The sequence below is a fragment of the Electrona antarctica genome, assembly GCF_951216825.1.
Source record: "Electrona antarctica genome assembly, contig: scaffold_127, whole genome shotgun sequence".
Taxonomy (NCBI): Eukaryota; Metazoa; Chordata; class Actinopteri; order Myctophiformes; family Myctophidae; genus Electrona; species Electrona antarctica.
The window spans coordinates 327,910-351,985 of NW_027636977.1; the positions used below are offsets into that span (position 1 = coordinate 327,910).

The window sequence follows — 24,076 nt, forward strand, 5'->3', positions numbered from 1 at the left end:
GGGGGGGGATGATTGCGGGTGGGGTGAGGGTTATGTGGTGGGTATGGTGCGTTTGTTTGGGTTTGTTTGGGTTGGGTTGTGAACTCTAAAGGCAGAAAGTCATGTAAACCTTTTATTTACAGTTTGGTCTGTAAACTTCTACTGTAATAATAAAAATCACACCCCTGTGAAGTGAGCGTTGCAACTGTTCTGTACTTATTCACTACAGCTCGCTATATACGGACTGAGACAGAAAGTCATGTAAACCTTTTATTTACAGTTTGGTCTGTAAACTTCTACTGTAATAATAAAAATCACACCCCTGTGAAGTGAGCGGTGCAACTGTTCTCTACAGTTGCACCGCGCAACTGTAGAGAACAGTTGCACATTCAGGGCTTTCATTCGGTGTATAGGATGTATAGCATATTTATTGTGTTTATTGTTATATCTGCCTGTCAATGTCTGACTATAAACCTTCATAACTCTGCTTTATTTAGATGATGATGATGATTGCCTCATTGTCTTGATCGCAAAACATTGGGGGGGGGGTTCATGGGCACATTGGGCAGCAAAAGTCTTGATCCGTACGGCTATAAAAAGTCCCATTCCACCGTTCGGTTCAGAACTATAGTATAACGGTGAGACGCGTTGTCATCAACAGCTGATTTTGTTTTTCAAGCTAGTGAAGTATATTTACTAACAAGAGAACATGCCTGGGCATGCAGGTTGGGGGCGATGGAGGAGGAAAAAAAGATTCACCCGGCTGTGATGTCGACGACAACGGATCACAACACCACGGTTTAGGACGCGGAAAAGTTCGTTATACATTACACCCGGGTCGATTACGTCCCCGATGCGTTCATTGCGGTCTTATCACTACAATTATAATGAATAAAAAAGCGTTACAAACACACGTCCGAGCGATCTCCGATTATGACGGTTCTGCATGGCGATACGTGATCCACCAACGGCACACTGTCTGACGTCTGTGTCTGTTGTCGTGGCGGCCCCTCGATACTGTGGTTAGGTTAGTTCGTAGTATTGTAGGCTCGGGGATCGTTTGGTCGCTACAGTATGAAGAAGGAAACATGCATCTGTCCATGTGTGTTGCAGACGTCGATCGGATCCGGTGCATATGTGTTTAGGCAGCGATCCGTTCGTTTTTTTCCGAGAGACAGAGCCAGGACAGAGCCCCCATCTCGCAAGGCCCTCCTCCTGCAGGAGAAACAGGAGGGGAGGGGGGAATCGAGTAGTATAGTGTTGTGTGAAAGCCAATAGGTGGAGGAAAGCCTGGTGAGGCGAGGTTAGGTGAAATTTGATTCTTTTCACACACCGACTGGATCATTCCATGGGCGCGTCCACTGGCTTAGTGGCTTCTACACGTAAAGCGGCCCGCCCTCCTGTTTTCAGGAGGGGAGGGTTTTTTTTTTTGTTTTGGTTTTTTTTTCTGATCACGTGAGCGGGACTAAGCCGCAATGATAGGGGGATGGTTCTTCATTGTCCGGGTGGGTAAAAAGATGAATGAAAGTATGCTATAAAAAAGTGATTGAAACGTATTGATACGTGATTCGCGTCGGCTGTGTTAAGAACAAAAAAGGCACCCTAAGAGTGCTCCACAGTGTGCGTAGATTCTGTTCTTACCTACGAACAAATCACAGCTAAGAAAACATTGAGGGATCCCAAAACCGTCTTAAAAACGTCCTAAGTGGGTCTAAGAACAAATTTCCTCTTAAGAACTTCTTAAGAACGGTTGGCGCATGAGGCCCAGTAAGAACATTAGGAACATAAGAACATTGGGCCTCATGCGCCAATGGTTCTTAAGAACGTCTTAAGAGGAAATTTGTTCTTAGACCCACTTAGGAAGTTTTTAAGAAGGTTTTGGGATCCCTCAATGTTTTCTTAGCTGTGATTTGTTCGTAGGTAAGAACAGAATCTACGCACACCGTGGAGCACTCTTAGGGTGTTTTTTGTGTTCTTAAGTGCAATCTAAACATAAAGGAAAAACAGCGCCCTCTTTCAGTTGACTTAAAGAGGGCGCTGTTTTTCCTTTATGTCTCATCTTAGTGTCACATGTTTGTGTAAAAATACACACACACACGCACACACACACACACACACGCACACGTTAACACTTACATCAATTATGTAAATTATGGCCATTAATTAGTGATTGATCATTGGTATTTATATAGGACCAAAGTAGGCCTCTTTCTGCCTGCATCAACTCACAATGGCAATTTTGTTGCTGCTGCAAGATATCGCAGATCGTGCCCTCGGGAGAGAACGCGTTTTTCAGGACCATATTGACCTATTTGCCCGAAGTGATGAATATTTATTTTCACGCTTTAGACTACCAAGAGCTGTTTTGTTAGAGCTGTGTAACAGTTTGGAGCCAGCACTGCGGAGCCACACCAGACGCTCTAACCCAGTACCAACACATGTGCGGGTACTTTCTACCTTGGGCTTTTTAGCCACTGGCACATTCCAGACGGTGTTGGGAGACAGGGTGGGCATCTCGCAATCAACCATCAGCCGCATCATGCCACCAGTGCTGGATGGATTAATAAAACTGGCCCCGCAGTACATACAGTTTCCCTACACAGCAGCGGAACAGATCCCCATCAAGAGAGGATTCCATTCTATTGCTGGCCTACCCAACACCATCGGCGCAATAGACTGCACGCACGTACGCATTAAGGCACCCTCTCCAGAGCCATACCCATACCTCAACCGTAAGCGTTACCATTCAATAAATGTACAAGTCATCTGTGACTCCGAGCACAACCTTCTGAATGCTGTCGCCCGGTACCCCGGAGGAGCACATGACTCGTTTATTTTACAGAACAGTTCTGTGGGTATGCGCTTTCAAGAAGGAGCTGCTGGAGACGCATGGCTCATTGGTATGTATTTCGTGTAGGGCCAGGCTATGCATCTGTAGAATTATGCTTTAAATTAATTATCATTTATAAATGACTGCACCATGGGTTTATATCATTCTAACTTGTCTTGTTTTATTAGGAGATCGTGGATATGCGCTGGCCCCCTGGTTAATGACACCAGTCAACGGACCTCAGACTGCCCAGGAGCGGGCATATAATGACATTCATGCACGCACCCGTACAAAAATCGAGCAGACAATTGGCATCCTGAAAGTACGCTGGTTGTGTTTGCACACAGCAGGAGGCAAACTGCTTTACAAACCGGAGAAGGTATGTTGAAATAGAACAGATTTTGCTTTACCATTCCAAAAACGTTATTTAGACTATGATCAGCGTTAATTTAAGTGTAATATTAAATGAGCAATCTGGATTAATTGAAACGTTTCCCCCCCTCCCCAGGTTTGTAAGATGATCATGGCCTGCTGTGTCTTGCACAACATCGCAATGAAACGTGGTGTGCCAATTCCCCCACTGCCACAAGAGGCTGCGCGTCGTAACGCACCAGAAGAACCACTCATGGGACCAGATGATAGGCATGCTAACGACATTTTGCAACAATTAATTGCTCGTTTCTAATTTGTCAGTTTCATATTATTTCCCAATAAAACACACCAGGATTCAGAACATGAGTCATTTTATTTAAGGTGTGAAGTTCACATTTATGTCAGTGAGTTCATTTAGGATCCTGGCCTGTGTGGCAGCAATTCCCTTTAAAACATTGACGATCTCGATGAGCGACTGAGCTATGCTCTCAGTTGAGCATGCAAGCCTCTCCTGGGTATCGAGTACTGCGTCGGTTAGTACCCGTGGGGGGGCAGAGGTAGGCTGCGGACGGGACCTGGGTGGTGCTGTTCGACTGGACACCGACACAGTACCACTGCAGGAGGATGGCGAGGGCGACAGCGTTGGTTCTATAAATTCTATATCCTGGGAGTCCCGAGACTGTCCAGTGGCTGCACCATCCGACTCGGACGATAGCTGCAGCGTTAGTCCTGTAATAAAATTAAACCATTAGTGACTTTTATTTGTGGGGTTTCAATTACGCACCGCTACAGCAAAAGAAAATGTTTAACTAAACAAGGGAACACTTTAACACGTGGGCCTGCAAGACCTATATATATATTGAAGCCAGGGAAAACTAATTCTAAAAAGATAAGCCTAATTAGAATGACATTAGACCTACACATGCAGCACCAGAGGCACAAATTGCTGTTGTAGCCAGGAACGCTCCATTTTATGGAATCTGTTAAAAAGTAGCCTAAAGGGTAAAATACATATTTTAAACCATACATTAAATGAAATTAAATACATGAAATTAAAGCTTACCATCGGGTTCTGAGACGGGAGGTGGTGACGGCAGTGTCACGGTGGTTAGGCCTGAATCCAGGCCCTCTGTGCCAGGAACACCGGACACTGCCGTCTCGCCAATTATGTCCCCAATTCTGGCGTCCAGGTCTGTAATGTCCAGATTGGAAGGACCCTGTCCACCTGTTTGTTTGAAAAGTTTATTAGACAGAAATGTAAAAAACAGCAACTGAATACAGTCAGACATTTAGCAGCATATAGCCTACTCACCTCCCGTGACGAGTGTCTCCCGTCTATAGTGGGAAATTCTTTTTTTGGCCTCGGACTTCAGGTCGAACCATTTTTTCTTCACATCAGCTCCTGTACGCCCCTCACTCGAGACAACATTCACCGCTGCCGTGACTTCCCCCCAACATTTCGCCTTGTGGGTCCCCTTGAACCCCGAATTGCTGCTGCTAAATAATATTTTTTTATGTATCTCTACTTCTTGGAGAAGTACCTCCATTTCGGAGCTGGACCAATTTTTCTTTCTTTTTGGCTCGGGGCCTTTTTTCGCCCTTTTCTCCTTGCTTTTAGGCATTTTCTTGAATTGAATTCGTTTGATTTCGTCTGTTTGATTTCGTCTAGTCTCTTGAGTGTTTTCCTTTTCCGCCGGCAAGGTGCCCTTTTATGGGGAATTAAGGGCGTTTACCTATGCAAATTATGATAGACGGGCACGCGCTTCCACTTTGGAATTCATCAACTTAAGAACAGCAGGTGCGAACAATTTGGCACTTTAAGAACACGTCATGCATTTGACTAGACCTCTCTTAGGAATTCACTTAGGAAGAAATGTAAGAGGAAAAGTTAGGAACTTATTGGCGCATGAGGCCCATTGGGCCTCATGCGCCAATAAGTTCCTAACTTTTCCTCTTACATTTCTTCCTAAGTGAATTCCTAAGAGAAGTCCAGTCAGATTCATGAAACGTTCTTAAGTAGGCAGAATTGTTCGTAAGCATGTTCTTATGATGATGAATCCAAATCCTCGTAACTTGAAGGGGTGTGCCAGTTCGTTCAAATTATCATAGGTAGACGCCCCATATATCCTAATTAGCATCCTAATTACCATAGGGAACCACCCCACCAATCCCATATAAGGAATTGGGAATTCACTTTCCTACCTGTGTTCACCCAGGTGGGTGTGGTTTTGCATGACTCCATGGCCTTGCCTGCAGTCACACCTGTGTGTGATTGCAGCACACAGAAATCTCAGGACCTCACACATAGAAATAAAGTTGAGTGAAGTCAAGAATACCTAAACTAAAGTCTAAAGATGGTGGAACACCAAACTCCAAACATTAAAAATCAATAATACTGTGGAGGTACTGAACTGAACAGAAATTTTCATATTTTCAATATTTTCGATATTCATGAATGTATTTTATTATTTATCTCACAATAGTCAACTTGGGGGGTGGCGGGTGGGGGGGGGGGGGGGTTATGTGGTGGGTATGGTGCATTTGTTTGGGTTGGGTTGTAAACTCTAAACCAGTGGTTCTCAAACATTTTCATGTCAAGGACCCCCAAATTGACATGCATTCTGCAGACCCCCATATGAAAATATTTTCTGCTAGGGAAATGCTTTGAAGATTTATCAAAATGTTTCGAAAATAGCCGATCTACAAGCTCAAAATGGGCAGTAATGGGACGCGTTTGTGAGCTTGTAGATTGACTATTTTCAGTATTTTCAAGTATAAAATGGGATTAAAGTGGTAAAATGTTCCATATTTTGCTGTGGACTGCCTGGAACTTCCTCAAGGACCCCTTGAGGTCCTCAGACCAAACTTTGAGCATCATGCAGATGGCGCTGTTTTTCCTTTATGTTTTCAGATTGCACTTAAGAACGAAAAAGGCACCCTAAGAGTGCTCTACAGTGTGCGTAGATTCTGTTCTTACCTACGAACAAATCACAGCTAAAAAAAGATTGAGGGATCCCAAAACCTTCTTAAAAATGTCCTAAGTGGGTCTAAGAACAAATTTCCTCTTAAGAACTTCTTAAGAACGGTTGGCGCATGAGGCCCATTAAACATACAGATGGGGGACTGGGTTAAGAACATAAGAACATAAGAACATTAAACATACAGATGGGTGACTGGGTTAAGAACATTAAGAACATTAAGAACATAAGTACATTAAACATACAGATGGGGGACTAGGGCTTCCTCTCGTCTCTAAACATGTATTATTTATTCCCCAGAACATTGAACCTTAGAGTATATATGAATAGAGACCCGATTTCTCCTCCATCCACTTACATTAAGGTGGATTTCTCCTCCATCCACTTGCATTAAGGTGGATTTCTCCTCCATCCACTTACATTAAGGTGGATTTCTCCTCCATCCACTTGCATTAAGGTGGATTTCTCCTCCATCCACTTGCATTAAGGTGGATTTCTCCTCCATCCACTTGCATTAAGGTGGATTTCTCCTCCATCCACTTACATTAAGGTGGATTTCTCCTCCATCCACTTGCATTAAGGTGGATTTCTCCTCCATCCACTTGCATTAAGGTGGATTTCTCCTCCATCCACTTGCATTAAGTTGCTCAAAAGCGCATGAGGCGATTTCACTCCTCCTTCCGAGTAGGAACAGAGTGCATTCTGGGATGGATTGGGCCCAAACACATGAACGCGCTGGTCCGTTGACTATCATTGTGCACGTTCACGATGACACGTGAACGCTGTTTCATACGTGAACGCACATGAACGCGTGCAATGACAGTCAAGCTGCAATACCAACTTCGGCCACTATGTCCATTTCGCCTCAGGGTTTCCTCCGGGTGCCGTCTCTATTAATATATACTCTAAGCATTGAACCTACAGATGGGGGAATGGGGCTTCCTCTCGTCTCTAAACATATTGTATTATTATTTCCACAGACCACAGAGCTTTAAGGATGGGGGACTGGGGCTTCCTCTCGTCTCTCCTGGATAAGGTCCAGAGTCATTCCACCGTCATCGGCAAGATCTGGATGAGCGTCCTTTTCCTGTTTCGCATCATGGTGCTGGGGGCAGGGGCGGAGAGCGTCTGGGGTACGTGTGGTTACAGGGGGGGGGTTTGGTTACATTATGTTACGTTATTATCGATGGTTCCTCTGGTCGTTTATAACAGGGGTTTTCAACTGATTGTGAACCAGGGACCCCCTGGGGACCACCACCCTGACTATAGAATCAACCTGGGGACCACCACCCTGACTATAGAATCAACATGGGGACCACCACCCTGACTATAGAATCAACCTGGGGACCACCACCCTGACTATAGAATCAACCTGGGGACCACCACCCTGACTATGGAATCAACCTGGGGACCACCACCCTGACTATAGAAACAACCTGGGGACCACCACCCTGACTATAGAATCAACCTGGGGACCACCACCCTGACTATAGAATCAACATGGGGACCACCCTGACTATAGAATCAACCTGGGGACCCCCACCCTGACTATAGAATCAACCTGGGGACCCCCACCCTGACTATAGAATCAACCTGGGGACCACCACCCTGACTATAGAATCAACCTGGGGACCACCACCCTGACTATAGAATCAACCTGGGGACCACCACCCTGACTATAGAATCAACCTGGGGACCCCCACCCTGACTATAGAATCAACCTGGGGACCACCACCCTGACTATAGAATCAACCTGGGGACCACCACCCTGACTATAGAATCAACCTGGGGACCACCACCCTGACTATAGAATCAACCTGGGGACCACCACCCTGACTATAGAATCAACCTGGGGACCACCACCCTGACTATAGAATCAACCTGGGGACCCCCACTCTGACTATAGAATCAACCTGGGGACCACCACCCTGACTATAGAATCAACCTGGGGACCCCCACCCTGACTATAGAATCAACCTGGGGACCACCACCCTGACTATAGAATCAACCTGGGGACCCCCACCCTGACTATACAATCAACCTGGGGACCACCACCCTGACTATAGAATCAACCTGGGGACCCCCACCCTGACTATAGAATCAACCTGGGGACCCCCACCCTGACTATAGAATCAACCTGGGGACCACCACCCTGACTATAGAATCAACCTGGGGACCACCACCCTGACTATGGAATCAACCTGGGGACCACCACCCTGACTATAGAAACAACCTGGGGACCACCACCCTGACTATAGAATCAACCTGGGGACCACCACCCTGACTATAGAATCAACCTGGGGACCCCCACCCTGACTATAGAATCAACCTGGGGACCACCACCCTGACTATAGAATCAACCTGGGGACCACCACCCTGACTATAGAATCAACCTGGGGACCCCCACCCTGACTATAGAATCAACCTGGGGACCACCACCCTGACTATAGAATCAACCTGGGGACCACCACCCTGACTATAGAATCAACCTGGGGACCCCCACCCTGACTATAGAATCAACCTGGGGACCACCACCCTGACTATAGAATCAACCTGGGGACCCCCACCCTGACTATAGAATCAACCTGGGGACCCCCACCCTGACTATAGAATCAACCTGGGTCTATAGTCAGGGTTTTTACAGTCTTTGGTATGACCCGGCCGGGGATCGAACCCCCGACCTCCCAGTCTCAGGGTGGACACTCTAACCACAAGGCCACTGAGCTGGTCACACTGATGTTATCCATGGTTCCTCTGGTCCTTTAGAACAAGGGTTCTCAACCCGTGGGTCGCGACCCCTTTGGGGGTCGCCAAATTATTTAAAAAAATAATTATTATTATTTGTTTTTGCTGCAACTGAAGGGCTGGAAAATGGAAATGAAGAGTTTACATAATAGTACACATTATATACACCTTCCCTAATGATTATATCTGGTTTCAGTATTTATTTATGTTGTATTGTCTCCATTATTAAGGTTATTGTAGCAGTCAATTTATATTGGGGGCCGGGAGGGGGCGGGGCGGGGGTCCCGAGACACTGCCAAAGCATCTCCGGGGGTCCCCGGCCAAAAACGTTTAGAACATCAGACTAACGTTCTTCCTCTCTCAGGTGACGAGCAGTCGGGCTTCACCTGCAACACACAGCAGCCTGGTTGTGAGAACGTCTGCTACGACAGAACCTTCCCCATCTCTCACATCCGCTTCTGGGTGCTTCAGATCCTCTTCGTGTCCACGCCCACACTCATCTACCTGGGTCTGTAGATCAGATATCATTTATATTCGTCTACCTGGGTCTGTAGATCAGATATTATTCATTTATATTCATCTACCTGGGTCTGTAGATCAGATATTATTCATTTATATTCATCTACCTGGGTCTGTAGATCAGATATCATTTATATTCATCTACCTGGGTCTGTAGATCAGATATTATTCATTTATATTCATCTACCTGGGTCTGTAGATCAGATATTATTCATTTATATTCATCTACCTGGGTCTGTAGATCAGATATTATTCATTTATATTCATCTACCTGGGTCTGTAGATCAGATATTATTCATTTATATTCATCTACCTGGGTCTGTAGATCAGATATCATTTATATTCGACTACCTGGGTCTGTAGATCAGATATCATTTATATTCGACTACCTGGGTCTGTAGATCAGATATTATTTATATTCATCTACCTGGGTCTGTAGATCAGATATCATTTATATTCGACTACCTGGGTCTGTAGATCAGATATTATTTATATTCATCTACCTGGGTCTGTAGATCAGATATTATTTATATTCGTCTACTTGGGTCTGTAGATCAGATATTATTTATATTCGTCTACCTGGGTCTGTAGATCAGATATTATTTATATTCGACTACCTGGGTCTGTAGATCAGATATTATTTATATTCATCTACCTGGGTCTGTAGATCAGATATTATTTATATTCGTCTACTTGGGTCTGTAGATCAGATATTATTTATATTCGTCTACCTGGGTCTGTAGATCAGATATTATTTATATTCATCTACCTGGGTCTGTAGATCAGATATTATTTATATTCGTCTACTTGGGTCTGTAGATCAGATATTATTTATATTCATCTACCTGGGTCTGTAGATCAGATATTATTTATATTCATCTACCTGGGTCTGTAGATCAGATATTATTTATATTCATCTACCTGGGTCTGTAGATCAGATATTATTTATATTCGTCTACTTGGGTCTGTAGATCAGATATTATTTATATTCGTCTACCTGGGTCTGTAGATCAGATATTATTTATATTCATCTACCTGGGTCTGTAGATCAGATATTATTTATATTCGTCTACTTGGGTCTGTAGATCAGATATTATTTATATTCATCTACCTGGGTCTGTAGATCAGATATTATTTATATGCATCTACCTGGGTCTGTAGATCAGATATTATTTATATTCGTCTACTTGGGTCTGTAGATCAGATATTATTTATATTCGTCTACCTGGGTCTGTAGATCAGATATTATTTATATGCATCTACCTGGGTCTGTAGATCAGATATTATTTATATTCGTCTACCTGGGTGCAGTGTTGTTTTTGTCGACTAAAACTATGACGAAAAATGTTCGTCGACTACCTTTTTTCACTGACAAAAACTAAATGGAAACTAAATGAAAACTAAGCCACGACTAAAACTGAGACTATAACTAAAAAAAACAACATCGCATGGATGCACCTGGGACGTATCCTCAGTGATGTATCCCGAGGTCATCACCTGGGACGTATCCTCAGTGATGTATCCTAAGGTCATCACCTGGGACGTATCATCAGTGATGTATCCTAAGGTCATCACCTGGGACGTATCCTCAGTGATGTATCCTGAGGTCATCACCTGGGACGTATCCTCAGTGATGTATCCTAAGGTCATCACCTGGGATGTATCCTCAGTGATGTATCCTAAGGTCATCACCTGGGACGTATCATCAGTGATGTATCCTAAGGTCACCACCTGGGACGTATCCTCAGTGATGTATCCTAAGGTCACCACCTGGGACGTATCCTCAGTGATGTATCCTGAGGTCATCACCTGGGACGTCTCCTCAGTGATGTATCCTGAGGTCACCTGGGACGTATCCTCAGTGATGTATCCCGAGGTCATCACCTGGGACGTATCCTCAGTGATGTATCCTAAGGTCATCACCTGGGACGTATCATCAGTGATGTATCCTAAGGTCATCACCTGGGACGTATCCTCAGTGATGTATCATGAGGTCATCACCTGGGACGTATCCTCAGTGATGTATCCTAAGGTCATCACCTGGGACGTATCCTCAGTGATGTATCCTAAGGTCATCACCTGGGACGTATCATCAGTGATGTATCCTAAGGTCACCACCTGGGACGTATCCTCAGTGATGTATCCTAAGGTCACCAACTGGGACGTATCCTCAGTGATGTATCCTGAGGTCATCACCTGGGACGTCTCCTCAGTGATGTATCCTGAGGTCATCACCTGGGACGTCTCCTCAGTGATGTATCCTGAGGTCACCACCTGGGACGTCTCCTCAGTGATGTATCCTAAGGTCACCACCTGGAACGTATCCTCAGTGATGTATCCTGAGGTCATCACCTGGGACGTATCCTCAGTGATGTATCCTCAGTGATGTATCCTAAGGTCATCACCTGGGACGTATCCTCAGTGATGTATCCTAAGGTCACCACCTGGGACGTATCCTCAGTGATGTATCCTGAGGTCATCACCTGGGACGTATCCTCAGTGATGTATCCTGAGGTCATCACCTGGGACGTCTCCTCAGTGATGTATCCTGAGGTCATCACCTGGGACGTCTCCTCAGTGATGTATCCTGAGGTCATCACCTGGGACGTATCATCAGTGATGTATCCTAAGGTCACCACCTGGGACGTATCCTCAGTGATGTATCCTGAGGTCATCACCTGGGACGTATCATCAGTGATGTATCCTAAGGTCACCTGGGACGTATCCTCAGTGATGTATCCTGAGGTCACCACATGGGACGTATCATCAGTGATGTATCCTGAGGTCATCACCTGGGACGTATCATCAGTGATGTATCCTAAGGTCACCACCTGGGACGTATCCTCAGTGATGTATCCTGAGGTCATCACCTGGGACGTATCATCAGTGATGTATCCTAAGGTCACCACCTGGGACGTATCCTCAGTGATGTATCCTGAGGTCATCACCTGGGACGTATCCTCAGTGATGTATCCTCAGTGATGTATCCTAAGGTCATCACCTGGGACGTATCCTCAGTGATGTATCCTGAGGTCATCACCTGGGACGTATCCTCAGTGATGTATCCTGAGGTCATCACCTGGGACGTATCCTCAGTGATGTATCCTAAGGTCATCACCTGGGACGTATCCTCAGTGATGTATCCTAAGGTCACCTGGGACGTATCCTCAGTGATGTATCCTAAGGTCATCACCTGGGACGTATCCTCAGTGATGTATTCTGAGGTCATCACCTGGGACGTATCCTCAGTGATGTATCCTAAGGTCATCACCTGGGACGTATCATCAGTGATGTATCCTAAGGTCACCTGGGACGTATCCTCAGTGATGTATCCTAAGGTCATCACCTGGGACGTATCCTCAGTGATGTATCCTGAGGTCATCACCTGGGACGTATCCTCAGTGATGTATCCTAAGGTCATCACCTGGGATGTATCCTCAGTGATGTATCCTCAGTGATGTATCCTAAGGTCATCACCTGGGACGTATCCTCAGTGATGTATCCTGAGGTCATCACCTGGGACGTATCCTCAGTGATGTATCCTGAGGTCATCACCTGGGACGTATCCTCAGTGATGTATCCTAAGGTCACCTGGGACGTATCCTCAGTGATGTATCCTAAGGTCATCACCTGGGACGTATCCTCAGTGATGTATCCTAAGGTCATCACCTGGGACGTATCCTCAGTGATGTATCCTGAGGTCACCACCTGGGACGTATCCTCAGTGATGTATCCTGAGGTCATCACCTGGGACGTATCCTCAGTGATGTATCCTGAGGTCATCACCTGGGACGTATCCTCAGTAATGTATCCTAAGGTCATCACCTGGGATGTATCCTCAGTGATGTATCCTCAGTGATGTATCCTAAGGTCATCACCTGGGACGTATCCTCAGTGATGTATCCTGAGGTCATCACCTGGGACGTATCCTCAGTGATGTATCCTGAGGTCATCACCTGGGACGTATCCTCAGTGATGTATCCTAAGGTCACCTGGGACGTATCCTCAGTGATGTATCCTAAGGTCATCACCTGGGACGTATCCTCAGTGATGTATCCTGAGGTCATCACCTGGGACGTATCCTCAGTGATGTATCCTAAGGTCACCTGGGACGTATCCTCAGTGATGTATCCTAAGGTCATCACCTGGGACGTATCCTCAGTGATGTATTCTGAGGTCATCACCTGGGACGTATCCTCAGTGATGTATCCTAAGGTCATCACCTGGGACGTATCCTCAGTGATGTATCCTAAGGTCACCTGGGACGTATCCTCAGTGATGTATCCTAAGGTCATCACCTGGGACGTATCCTCAGTGATGTATCCTGAGGTCATCACCTGGGACGTATCCTCAGTGATGTATCCTAAGGTCATCACCTGGGATGTATCCTCAGTGATGTATCCTCAGTGATGTATCCTAAGGTCATCACCTGGGACGTATCCTCAGTGATGTATCCTGAGGTCATCACCTGGGACGTATCCTCAGTGATGTATCCTGAGGTCATCACCTGGGACGTATCCTCAGTGATGTATCCTAAGGTCACCTGGGACGTATCCTCAGTGATGTATCCTAAGGTCATCACCTGGGACGTATCCTCAGTGATGTATCCTAAGGTCACCACCTGGGACGTATCCTCAGTGATGTATCCTAAGGTCACCACCTGGGACGTATCCTCAGTGATGTATCCTGAGGTCAACAGGGTTTCGGGTCTCTCAACATCTAGACTAAATATACCGACAATTTCGTCAACAAATAAAAACTAGACTAAAATGTCAGGAAGGGACTAGTGGACAAGAGATCCACTAGGAAGGGACTAGTGGACAAGAGATCCACTAGGAAGGGACTAGTGGACAAGATATCCAGTCATTTTACACTTGGTTGCATGCTGAAAATAGACGATCTACAAGCCCACAACGCGTCGCAGCTATTTTCAGTAAGTAAAAAAAAAACGTCGGCCTTGAATCCGTCGTAATGACGGCATCAAGGCCGAAGTTTTTTTCCTGGTTTTTAGAAGCTCCACCTAAAAGCTAGAAGCTTCTACCAGATGCTTCTAAAAACCTTCTAGATGCTTCTAAAAACCTTCTAGATGCTTCTAAAAACCTTCTAGATGCTTCTAAACACCTTCTAGATGCTTCTAAAAACCTTCTAGATGCTTCTAAACACCAGGAAGAGCCGCCAGCGGTTTTTTCTTTTCTTTTTTTGCCCACGTGTGGAATCGCAAGTGTGCTTACACCCAGTGTGTGACATCACAGGTCACGTGATGCACGTCACGCACAAGGAGAACAAGCTGAGGGAGCAGCTGGCCAGTCCGGTGCCCCCTGGTGGAGGGAAGACCATAAAACGACCCAAATACACCGACGAGAAGGGCAAGGTAAGACTCACTGCTGCCCCTAGTGGGAGGGAGGGTATAAGACTCACTGCTGCCCCTAGTGGGAGGGAGGGTATAAGACTCACTGCTGCCCCCTAGTGGGAGGGAGGGTATAAGACTCACTGCTGCCCCTAGTGGGAGGGAGTGTATAAGACTCACTGCTGCCCCTAGTGGGAGGGAGGGTATAAGACTCACTGCTACCCGTAGTGGGAGGGAGGGTATAAGACTCACTGCTGCCCCCTAGTGGGAGGGAGGGTATAAGACTCACTGCTACCCCTAGTGGGAGGGAGGGTATAAGACTCACTGCTGCCCCTAGTGGGAGGGAGGGTATAAGACTCACTGCTGCCCCCTAGTGGGAGGGAGGGTATAAGACTCACTGCTGCCCATTTTGACCTAAAAATGTCTTCTACATCCTGACAGTTTTCTGAAAAAGCTATGTTTCTATGTCAGTCGTTCTTTGATTTAAAAAAAATAGCAGACCTACAAGCTCGTAGCACGCCACTCGGTGGCGCGCTATGAGCTTGTAGATCTGCTATTTTTCAATATCTAAAGCATAGCATAATGCTAACACCAAAAGGGGTTCCCGCCCAAAATGGGCTAGTGGGAGGAAGGGTATAAGACTCACTGCTGCCCCTAGTGGGAGGGAGGGTATAAGACTCACTGCTGCCCCTAGTGGGAGGGAGGGTATAAGACTCACTGCTGCCCCTAGTGGGAGGGAGGGTATAAGACTCACTGCTGCCCCTAGTGGGAGGGACGGTATAAGACTCACTGCTGCCCCTAGTGGGAGGGAGGGTATAAGACTCACTGCTGCCCCTAGTGGGAGGGACGGTATAAGACTCACTGCTGCCCCTAGTGGGAGGGAGGGTATAAGACTCACTGCTGCCCCTAGTGGGAGGGAGGGTATAAGACTCACTGCTGCCCCTAGTGGGAGGGAGGGTATAAGACTCACTGCTGCCCCTAGTGGGAGGGAGGGTATAAGACTCACTGCTGCCCCTAGTGGGAGGGAGGGTATAAGACTCACTGCTGCCCCTAGTGGGAGGGAGGGTATAAGACTCACTGCTGCCCCTAGTGGGAGGGAGGGTATAAGACTCACTGCTGCCCCTAGTGGGAGGGAGGCTATAAGACTCACTGCTGCCCCTAGTGGGAGGGAGGCTATAAGACTCACTGCTGCCCCTAGTGGGAGGGAGGGTATAAGACTCACTGCTGCCCCTAGTGGGAGGGAGGGTATAAGACTCACTGCTGCCCCTAGTGGGAGGGAGGGTATAAGACTCACTGCTGCCCCCTAGTGGGAGGGAGGGTATAAGACTCACTGCTGCCCCTAGTGGGAGGGAGGGTATAAGACTCACTGCTGCCCCCTAGTGGGAGGGAGGGTATAAGACTCACTGCTGCCCCTAGTGGGAGGGAGGGTATAAGACTCACTGCTGCCCCTAGTGGGAGGGAGTGTATAAGACTCACTGCTGCCCCTAGTGGGAGGGAGGCTATAAGACTCACTGCTGCCCCTAGTGGGAGGGAGGGTATAAGACTCACTGCTGCCCCTAGTGGGAGGGAGGGTATAAGACTCACTGCTGCCCCCTAGTGGGAGGGAGGGTATAAGACTCACTGCAGTGTTTCAGTTTGGAATGTCACCTGAAATGTTTTAGTGTTAGATGTTGATTTAGTCAACAACATTTTGGCGGTCTTGATGGCGTCGTAATGGCTGAAAATAGCCGATCTACAAGCTCACAGCGTGTCACAGCGAGACGCGTTGTGAGCTTGTAGATCGGCTGTTTTCAGCGCGCAATAAAATGTTAAATTGGTGCTATCCCTTTTAGAGCAAGCGGCTGTTGCTTTTGCTTTCACCTACTTCAAAACAATTCCAATTTGTTTTGATAAACAACAATAATAAAAATAAAAATAAATCACACTTGTGTGAAGTGAGGGGCGCTGGGCAGCTACCTGGCGCAGCCCGCTCGTTAAGCTGCTCGTTGTGTTTCAGGTGAAGATCAAAGGCAACCTGCTGGGCAGCTACCTGGCGCAGCTGCTCGTTAAGATCGTCATCGAAGCGGCCTTCATCGTGGGACAGTACTACCTGTACGGCTTCATCATGGTGCCCATGTTCCCCTGCTCCCGCAAACCCTGCCCCTTTACCGTAAGTACCCTAAAACCCTGCCCCTTTACCGTAAGTACCCTAAAACCCTGCCCTTTTACCGTAAGTACCCTAAAACCCTGCCCCTTTACCGTAAGTACCCTAAAACCCTGCCCTTTTACCGTAAGTACCCTAAAACCCTGCCCCTTTACCGTAAGTACCCTAAAACCCTGCCCTTTTACCGTAAGTACCCTAAAACCCTGCCCCTTTACCGTAAGTACCCTAAAACCCTGCCCCTTTACCGTAAGTACCCTAAAACCCTGCCCTTTTACCGTAAGTACCCTAAAACCCTGCCCCTTTACCGTAAGTACCCTAAAACCCTGCCCTTTTACCGTAAGTACACCATGTTCCCCTGCTCCCGCAAACCCTGCCCCTTTACCGTAAGTACCCTAAACCCTGCCCCTTTACCGTAAGTACCCTAAAACCCTGCCCTTTTACCGTAAGTACCCTAAACCCTGCCCTTTTACCGTAAGTACCCTAAACCCTGCCCTTTTACCGTAAGTACCCTAAAACCCTGCCCCTTTACCGTAAGTACCCTAAAACCCTGCCCCTTTACCGTAAGTACCCTAAAACCCTGCCCTTTTACCGTAAGTACACCATGTTCCCCTGCTCCTTTACCGTAAGTACCCTAAACCCTGCCCCTTTACCGTAAGTACCATAAAACCCTGCCCTTTTACCGTAAGTACCCTAAAACCCTGCCCCTTTACCGTTAGTACCCTAAATCCCTGCCCTTTTACCGTAATTACCCTAAAACCCTGCCCTTTTACCGTAAGTACCCTAAAACCCTGCCCCTTTACCGTAAGTACCTAAAAACCATGCCCTTTTACCGTAAGTACCCTAAAACCCTGCCCTTTTACCGTAATTACCCTAAAACCCTGCCCCTTTACCGTAAGTACCCTAAAACCCTGCCCCTTTACCGTAAGTACCCTAAAACCCTGCCCTTTTACCGTAAGTACCCTATAACCCTGCCCCTTTACCGTAAGTACCCTAAAACCCTGCCCTTTTACCGTAAGTACATGTTCTCTAAAACCATGTCCTTTTACCGTAAGTAACCTAAAACCCTGCCCCTTTACCGTAAGTACCCTAAAACCCTGCCCTTTTACCGTAAGTAACCTAAAACCCTGCCCTTTTACCGTAAGTACACCATGTTCCCCTGCTCCCGCAAACCCTGCCCCTTTACCGTAAGTACCCTAAACCCTGCCCCTTTACCGTAAGTACCCTAAAACCCTGCCCTTTTACCGTAAGTACCCTAAAACCCTGCCCTTTTACCGTAAGTACCCTAAAACCCTGCCCTTTTACCGTAAGTACCCTAAAACCCTGCCCCTTTACCGTAAGTACCCTAAAACCCTGCCCCTTTACCGTAAGTACCCTAAAACCCTGCCCCTTTACCGTAAGTACACCATGTTCCCCTGCTCCTTTACCGTAAGTACCCTAAACCCTGCCACTTTACCGTAAGTACCCTAAAACCCTGCCCTTTTACCGTAAGTACCCTAAAACCCTGCCCCTTTACCGTTAGTACCCTAAATCCCTGCCCTTTTACCGTAATTACCCTAAAACCCTGCCCCTTTACCGTAAGTACCCTAAAACCCTGCCCCTTTACCGTAAGTACCCTAAAACCCTTCCCTTTTACCGTAAGTACCCTAAAACCCTGCCCCTTTACCGTAAGTACCCTAAAACCCTGCCCTTTTACCGTAAGTACATGTTCTCTAAAACCCTGCCCTTTTACCGTAAGTACATGTTCTCTAAAACCATGTCCTTTTACCGTAAGTAACCTAAAACCATGTCCTTTTACCGTAAGTAACCTAAAACCATGTCCTTTTACCGTAAGTAACCTAAAACCATGTCCTTTTACCGTAAGTAACCTAAAACCCTGCCCTTTTACCGTAAGTAACCTAAAACCCTGCCCTTTTACCGTAAGTAACCTAAAACCCTGCCCTTTTACCGTAAGTACCCTACAATCCTACCCTTTTACCGTAAGTAACCTAAAACCCTGTCCTTTTACCGTACGTAACCTAAAACCATGTCCTTTTACCGTAAGTACCCTGAAACCCTAACCTTTTACCGTAAGTACCCTAAAACCCTGTCCTTTTACCGTAAGTACCCTAAAACCCTGTCCTTTTACAGGGTTTTTACATCAGGGGTGATATCATCAATATTAAGCCCATATATGGAGATCCATCAATATTGGCCAACATCTGACCTCAAGCGTCAAACACTTAGATCTCCATATATGGAGCTGACCTGTAACTAATACCTGTCCGTTTAAACTCTAGACGGGCCTGTTGACTGATACCTGTCCATTTAAACTCTAGACGGGCCTGTTGACTGATACCTGTCCATTTAAACTCTAGACGGGCCTGTTGACTGATACCTGTCCATTTAAACTCTAGACGGGCCTGTTGACCGATACCTGTCCATTTAAACTCTAGACGGGCCTGTTGACCGATACCTGTCCATTTAAACTCTAGACGGGCCTGTTGACTGATACCTGTCCATTTAAACTCTAGACGGGTCTGTTGACTGATACCTGTCCATTAAACTCTAGACGGGCCTGTTGACTGATACCTGTCCATTTAAACTCTAGACGGGCCTGTTGACTGATACCTGTCCATTTAAACTCTAGACGGGGGCCTGTTGACTGATACCTGTCCATTTAAACTCTAGACGGGCCTGTTGACTGATACCTGTCCATTTAAACTCTAGACGGGCCTGTTGACTGATACCTGTCCATTTAAACTCTAGACGGGCCTGTTGACTGACACCTGTCCATTTAAACTCTAGACGGGCCTGTTGACTGATACCTGTCCATTTAAACTCTAGACGGGCCTGTTGACTGATACCTGTCCATTTAAACTCTAGACGGGCCCCAAAGTTGTTAGTGCAGCCATGCCCGGCAGCCGGCGAGAACTAGAGTTCTCAACAGGCCCGAAAATTAAGGCCCGGCCCTTCCTGGTCCCTCATCAAACCCTGTACACTCAAGACACTGCCCCCCGCTGCCACCCTTAGATCTCCATATATGGAGCTGACCTGTTCTGACATTCCATATGTTGATCTGACCTCATGCACTCAAGACATGCTCCATATATGGCCAGTACAGAATGTTCCATGTTGATCTAAAAAGGGTTAAACCCTATGTTTCTATGTCAGTCGTTCTCAAACATTTTCATGTCAAGGACCATCTGAAAATGTGTAGTTCCAGGGACAGGGATATTTTTAAGGTGGAATGCTACATGTCTGTGTATATATTTTTAAGGTGGAATGCTACATGTCTGTGTATATATTTTTAAGGTGGAATGCTACATGTCTCTGTGTATATATTTTTAAGGTGGAATGCTACATGTCTCTGTGTATATATTTTTAAGGTGGAATGCTACATGTCTCTGTGTATATATTTTTAAGGTGGAATGCTACATGTATCTGTGCATATATTTTTAAGGTGGAATGCTACATGTCGCGGCCCACAGAGAAGACCATCTTCATCATCTTCATGCTGGTCGTAGCCTGTGTGTCTCTGTTTCTCAACGTGGTGGAGGTGTTTTACCTGCTCTGCTCAAGGTCACTATTAGTATTATTATTAGTAGTATTATTATTATTAGTATTATTATTAGTAGTATTAGTATTATTATTATTAGTAGTATTATTAGTAGTATTATTAGTAGTATTAGTATTATTAGTAGTATTATTAGTAGTATTAGTATTATTATTAGTAGTATTAGTATTATTATTAGTAGTAGTATTATTAGTAGTATTATTAGTAGTATTATTAGTAGTATTATTAGTAGTATTAGTATTATTAGTAGTATTATTAGTAGTATTAGTATTATTATTAGTAGTATTAGTATTATTATTAGTAGTATTAGTATTATTAGTAGTATTATTAGTAGTATTAGTATTATTAGTAGTAGTATTAGTATTATTAGTATTATTAGTAGTAGTATTAGTATTATTAGTAGTATTATTAGTAGTATTAGTAGTATTATTAGTAGTATTAGTATTATTAGTAGTATTAGTATTATTAGTAGTATTAGTAGTATTATTAGTAGTATTAGTATTATTATTAGTAGTATTAGTATTATTATTAGTAGTATTAGTATTATTAGTAGTATTAGTATTATTAGTAGTATTATTAGTAGTATTAGTATTATTATTAGTAGTATTAGTATTATTAGTAGTATTATTAGTAGTATTAGTATTATTAGTAGTAGTATTATTAGTAGTATTAGTATTATTAGTATTATTAGTATTATTAGTATTATTAGTAGTAGTATTAGTATTATTAGTAGTATTATTAGTAGTATTAGTATTATTATTAGTAGTATTAGTATTATTAGTAGTAGTATTAGTATTATTAGTATTATTAGTATTATTAGTAGTATTATTAGTAGTATTAGTAGTATTATTAGTATTATTATTAGTAGTATTAGTATTATTAGTAGTATTATTAGTATTATTAGTAGTATTAGTATTATTAGTAGTAGTATTAGTATTATTAGTAGTAGTATTAGTATTATTAGTAGTATTAGTAGTATTAGTAGTATTATTAGTAGTATTAGTATTATTAGTAGTAGTATTAGTATTATTAGTAGTATTAGTAGTATTATTAGTAGTATTAGTATTATTATTAGTATTATTAGTATTATTAGTAGTAGTATTAGTATTATTAGTAGTATTAGTAGTAGTATTAGTAGTAGTATTAGTATTATTAGTAGTATTATTAGTAGTATTAGTATTATTATTAGTAGTATTAGTATTATTAGTAGTAGTATTAGTATTATTAGTAGTATTAGTAGTATTATTAGTGCAACTCGTGCCTCGTTTGGCCAAAGGCCATGGATCTTGTTTCCAAATGTGCCTTGACTCATAGGGAACACATCTGTCACTTTGACCAGTATAAGCTCTTTTTGTACATTTACTCAAGTACATTTTGATAAAACCGGAAGGTTAAGAATGTTCCATTACTTCTTTGTTTTTTTTCTCCTTTTCCAGGCTGCGGTGCCGCAGGGGGCGGAGCCACAGGGTGGTGACGTCGGCGGAGCAGCCGGCCGGGCTGCGCGGCAGCGCCCCCCTGTGGCCCAGCGTGGAGGACACGCTGCGGCAGAACAAGGTCAACCTGGAGTTCGAGAGCGGGCAGAGCATCGCGGGCAGTCTGGACGGAGCCAAGGAGGACAAGAGGCTGCTCAGCGGCCACTAGTGGCCACCGCGTGGAACCGCACACAACACACGCATGCACTCACCGCACGCAACACACGCATCCACGCACACACGCAACACACGCATGCACCCACGCACACATGCAACACACGCACGCAAGCACGCACACCGCACGCACGCACGCACGCACGCACCATCATCATCTCAGACATTTTTGACATCTGAAACATTTTCTAAATATGAATTTAAGCACATGCTACTTCAGTCTGATTTACCCTCACATGTTCTCCCTGTGTCCCCTAGGGTAGGTACCCTCACATGTTCTCCCTGTGTCCCCTAGGGTAGGTACCCTCACATGTTCTCCCAGTGTCCCCTAGGGTAGGTACTCTCACATGTTCTCCCAGTGTCCCCTAGGGTAGGTACCCTCACATGTTCTCCCAGTGTCCCCTAGGGTAGGTACTCTCACATGTTCTCCCAGTGTCCCCTAGGGTAGGTACCCTCACATGTTCTCCCAGTGTCCCCTAGGGTAGGTACCCTCACATGTTCTCCCAGTGTCCCCTAGGGTAGGTACCCTCACATGTTCTCCCCGTGTCCCCTAGGGTAGGTACCCTCACATGTTCTCCCCGTGTCCCCTAGGGTAGGTACCCTCACATGTTCTCCCCGTGTTCCCTAGGGCAGGTACCCTCACAATAAATACATGCCATAATCTTGGTCTCTATACTGCCTCCCCCTGGCCAGCCGGGGCGCCTGATGGAGGGGAAAGGAACTGGTTGGAATTAACATAGTTCCTTCTACGCATTATGTCCAACCGGATGAAAAAATGGGTTACAAAATAGTGGGATAAAAATGATAGGGTGGAAAATAAATTGTAAACTCTATTTAATACTTGGGAATCCTTTCTAGGTGTGCTGTTATTCAATTTGTTTTTTATAGGCCTACAATTTAAAAATTTAGATTTTTTTTTAACAATGATTACATGCTTACAGTAAGGACGACAGTTTGAAAGTGGTTGAAACTATTTTGTGTAAATGACAGACAGACAGACAGAAATGTTCGCTTGTTTTACCGTTTCATTTCAAATGATAATGTATTATGTATACCATGTTATTATAAAATATGTACGTGACAAATTTCCATGAACTGCCGATTTATTTCAATCATTTTCCAGTAAAAAGCGATATGTGAATGTTCTATTGATATGTGAATGTTCTATTGATATGTGAATGTTCTATTGATATGTGAATGTTCTATTGATATGTGAATGTTCTATTGATATGTGAATGTTCTATTGATATGTGAATGTTCTATTGATATGAATGTTCTATTTATTTCTTTATGAAACAGACATATTTAACCCATTTTGGGCGGGAACCCCTTTGTGTTAGCATTATGTTATGCTTTAGCTATTGAAAAATAGCAGATCTACAAGCTCATAGCGCGCCACCTGATCTCAGGTCAAAATGGGTTTTGAAACAAATTAATACAATCATGTTTGCACTGATATAATAGACCATAGTGTGTTATTGTTTAAAATGAGGTCGTTGTGACAAAATAAAAAAACAAAACTGCCTCAAGTTCGAGTGTTTGTGTAATTTTTAAGTTTGTTTATATAATTTTGATAGAATGTTAAACGTTTTATACACTAAGAGTAATCAGTGCTTTAGGGCAGGGGTTCTCAACCCGTGGGTCGCGACCCCTCGGGGGGTCGCCAAATTATTTTGGGGGGTCCCCAAATTATTATTATTATTATTTTTTGTTTGCAACTGAATGGCTGGAAAGTGGAAATGAAGAGTTTACATATTGTACACGTAGTACACATATACACCTTCCCTAATGATTATATCTGGTTTCAGTATTTATTTATGGTGTATTGTCTCTATTATTAAGGTTATTGAACTGGCCTGACCTGAACCCCACAGAGAATCTAGGTTGTATCGTCAAGAGGAAGGTGTGAGACATGAGACTGAACAATTTAATTTAATTTACGGCTGTTATCAAAGCAAACCTGG

The 24,076-nt window shown here is 44.6% G+C and overlaps 1 protein-coding gene across 1 annotated transcript; it reads left to right on the forward strand.

Annotated features, from left to right (window-relative positions):
- Positions 1 to 7,156: 7,156 nt before the first annotated feature.
- On the forward strand, positions 7,157 to 22,107 carry LOC306919595 (gap junction Cx32.2 protein-like; the record flags this gene model as incomplete). The annotated part of the gene is made up of 6 exons (XM_079532352.1): positions 7,157 to 7,292; positions 9,269 to 9,412; positions 14,676 to 14,794; positions 16,767 to 16,919; positions 20,353 to 20,471; positions 21,903 to 22,107. 6 exons carry the CDS (start codon positions 7,157 to 7,159, stop codon positions 22,105 to 22,107), a joined length of 876 nt encoding a protein of 291 aa, XP_079388478.1.
- Between the last annotated feature and the right edge of the window lie 1,969 nt (positions 22,108 to 24,076).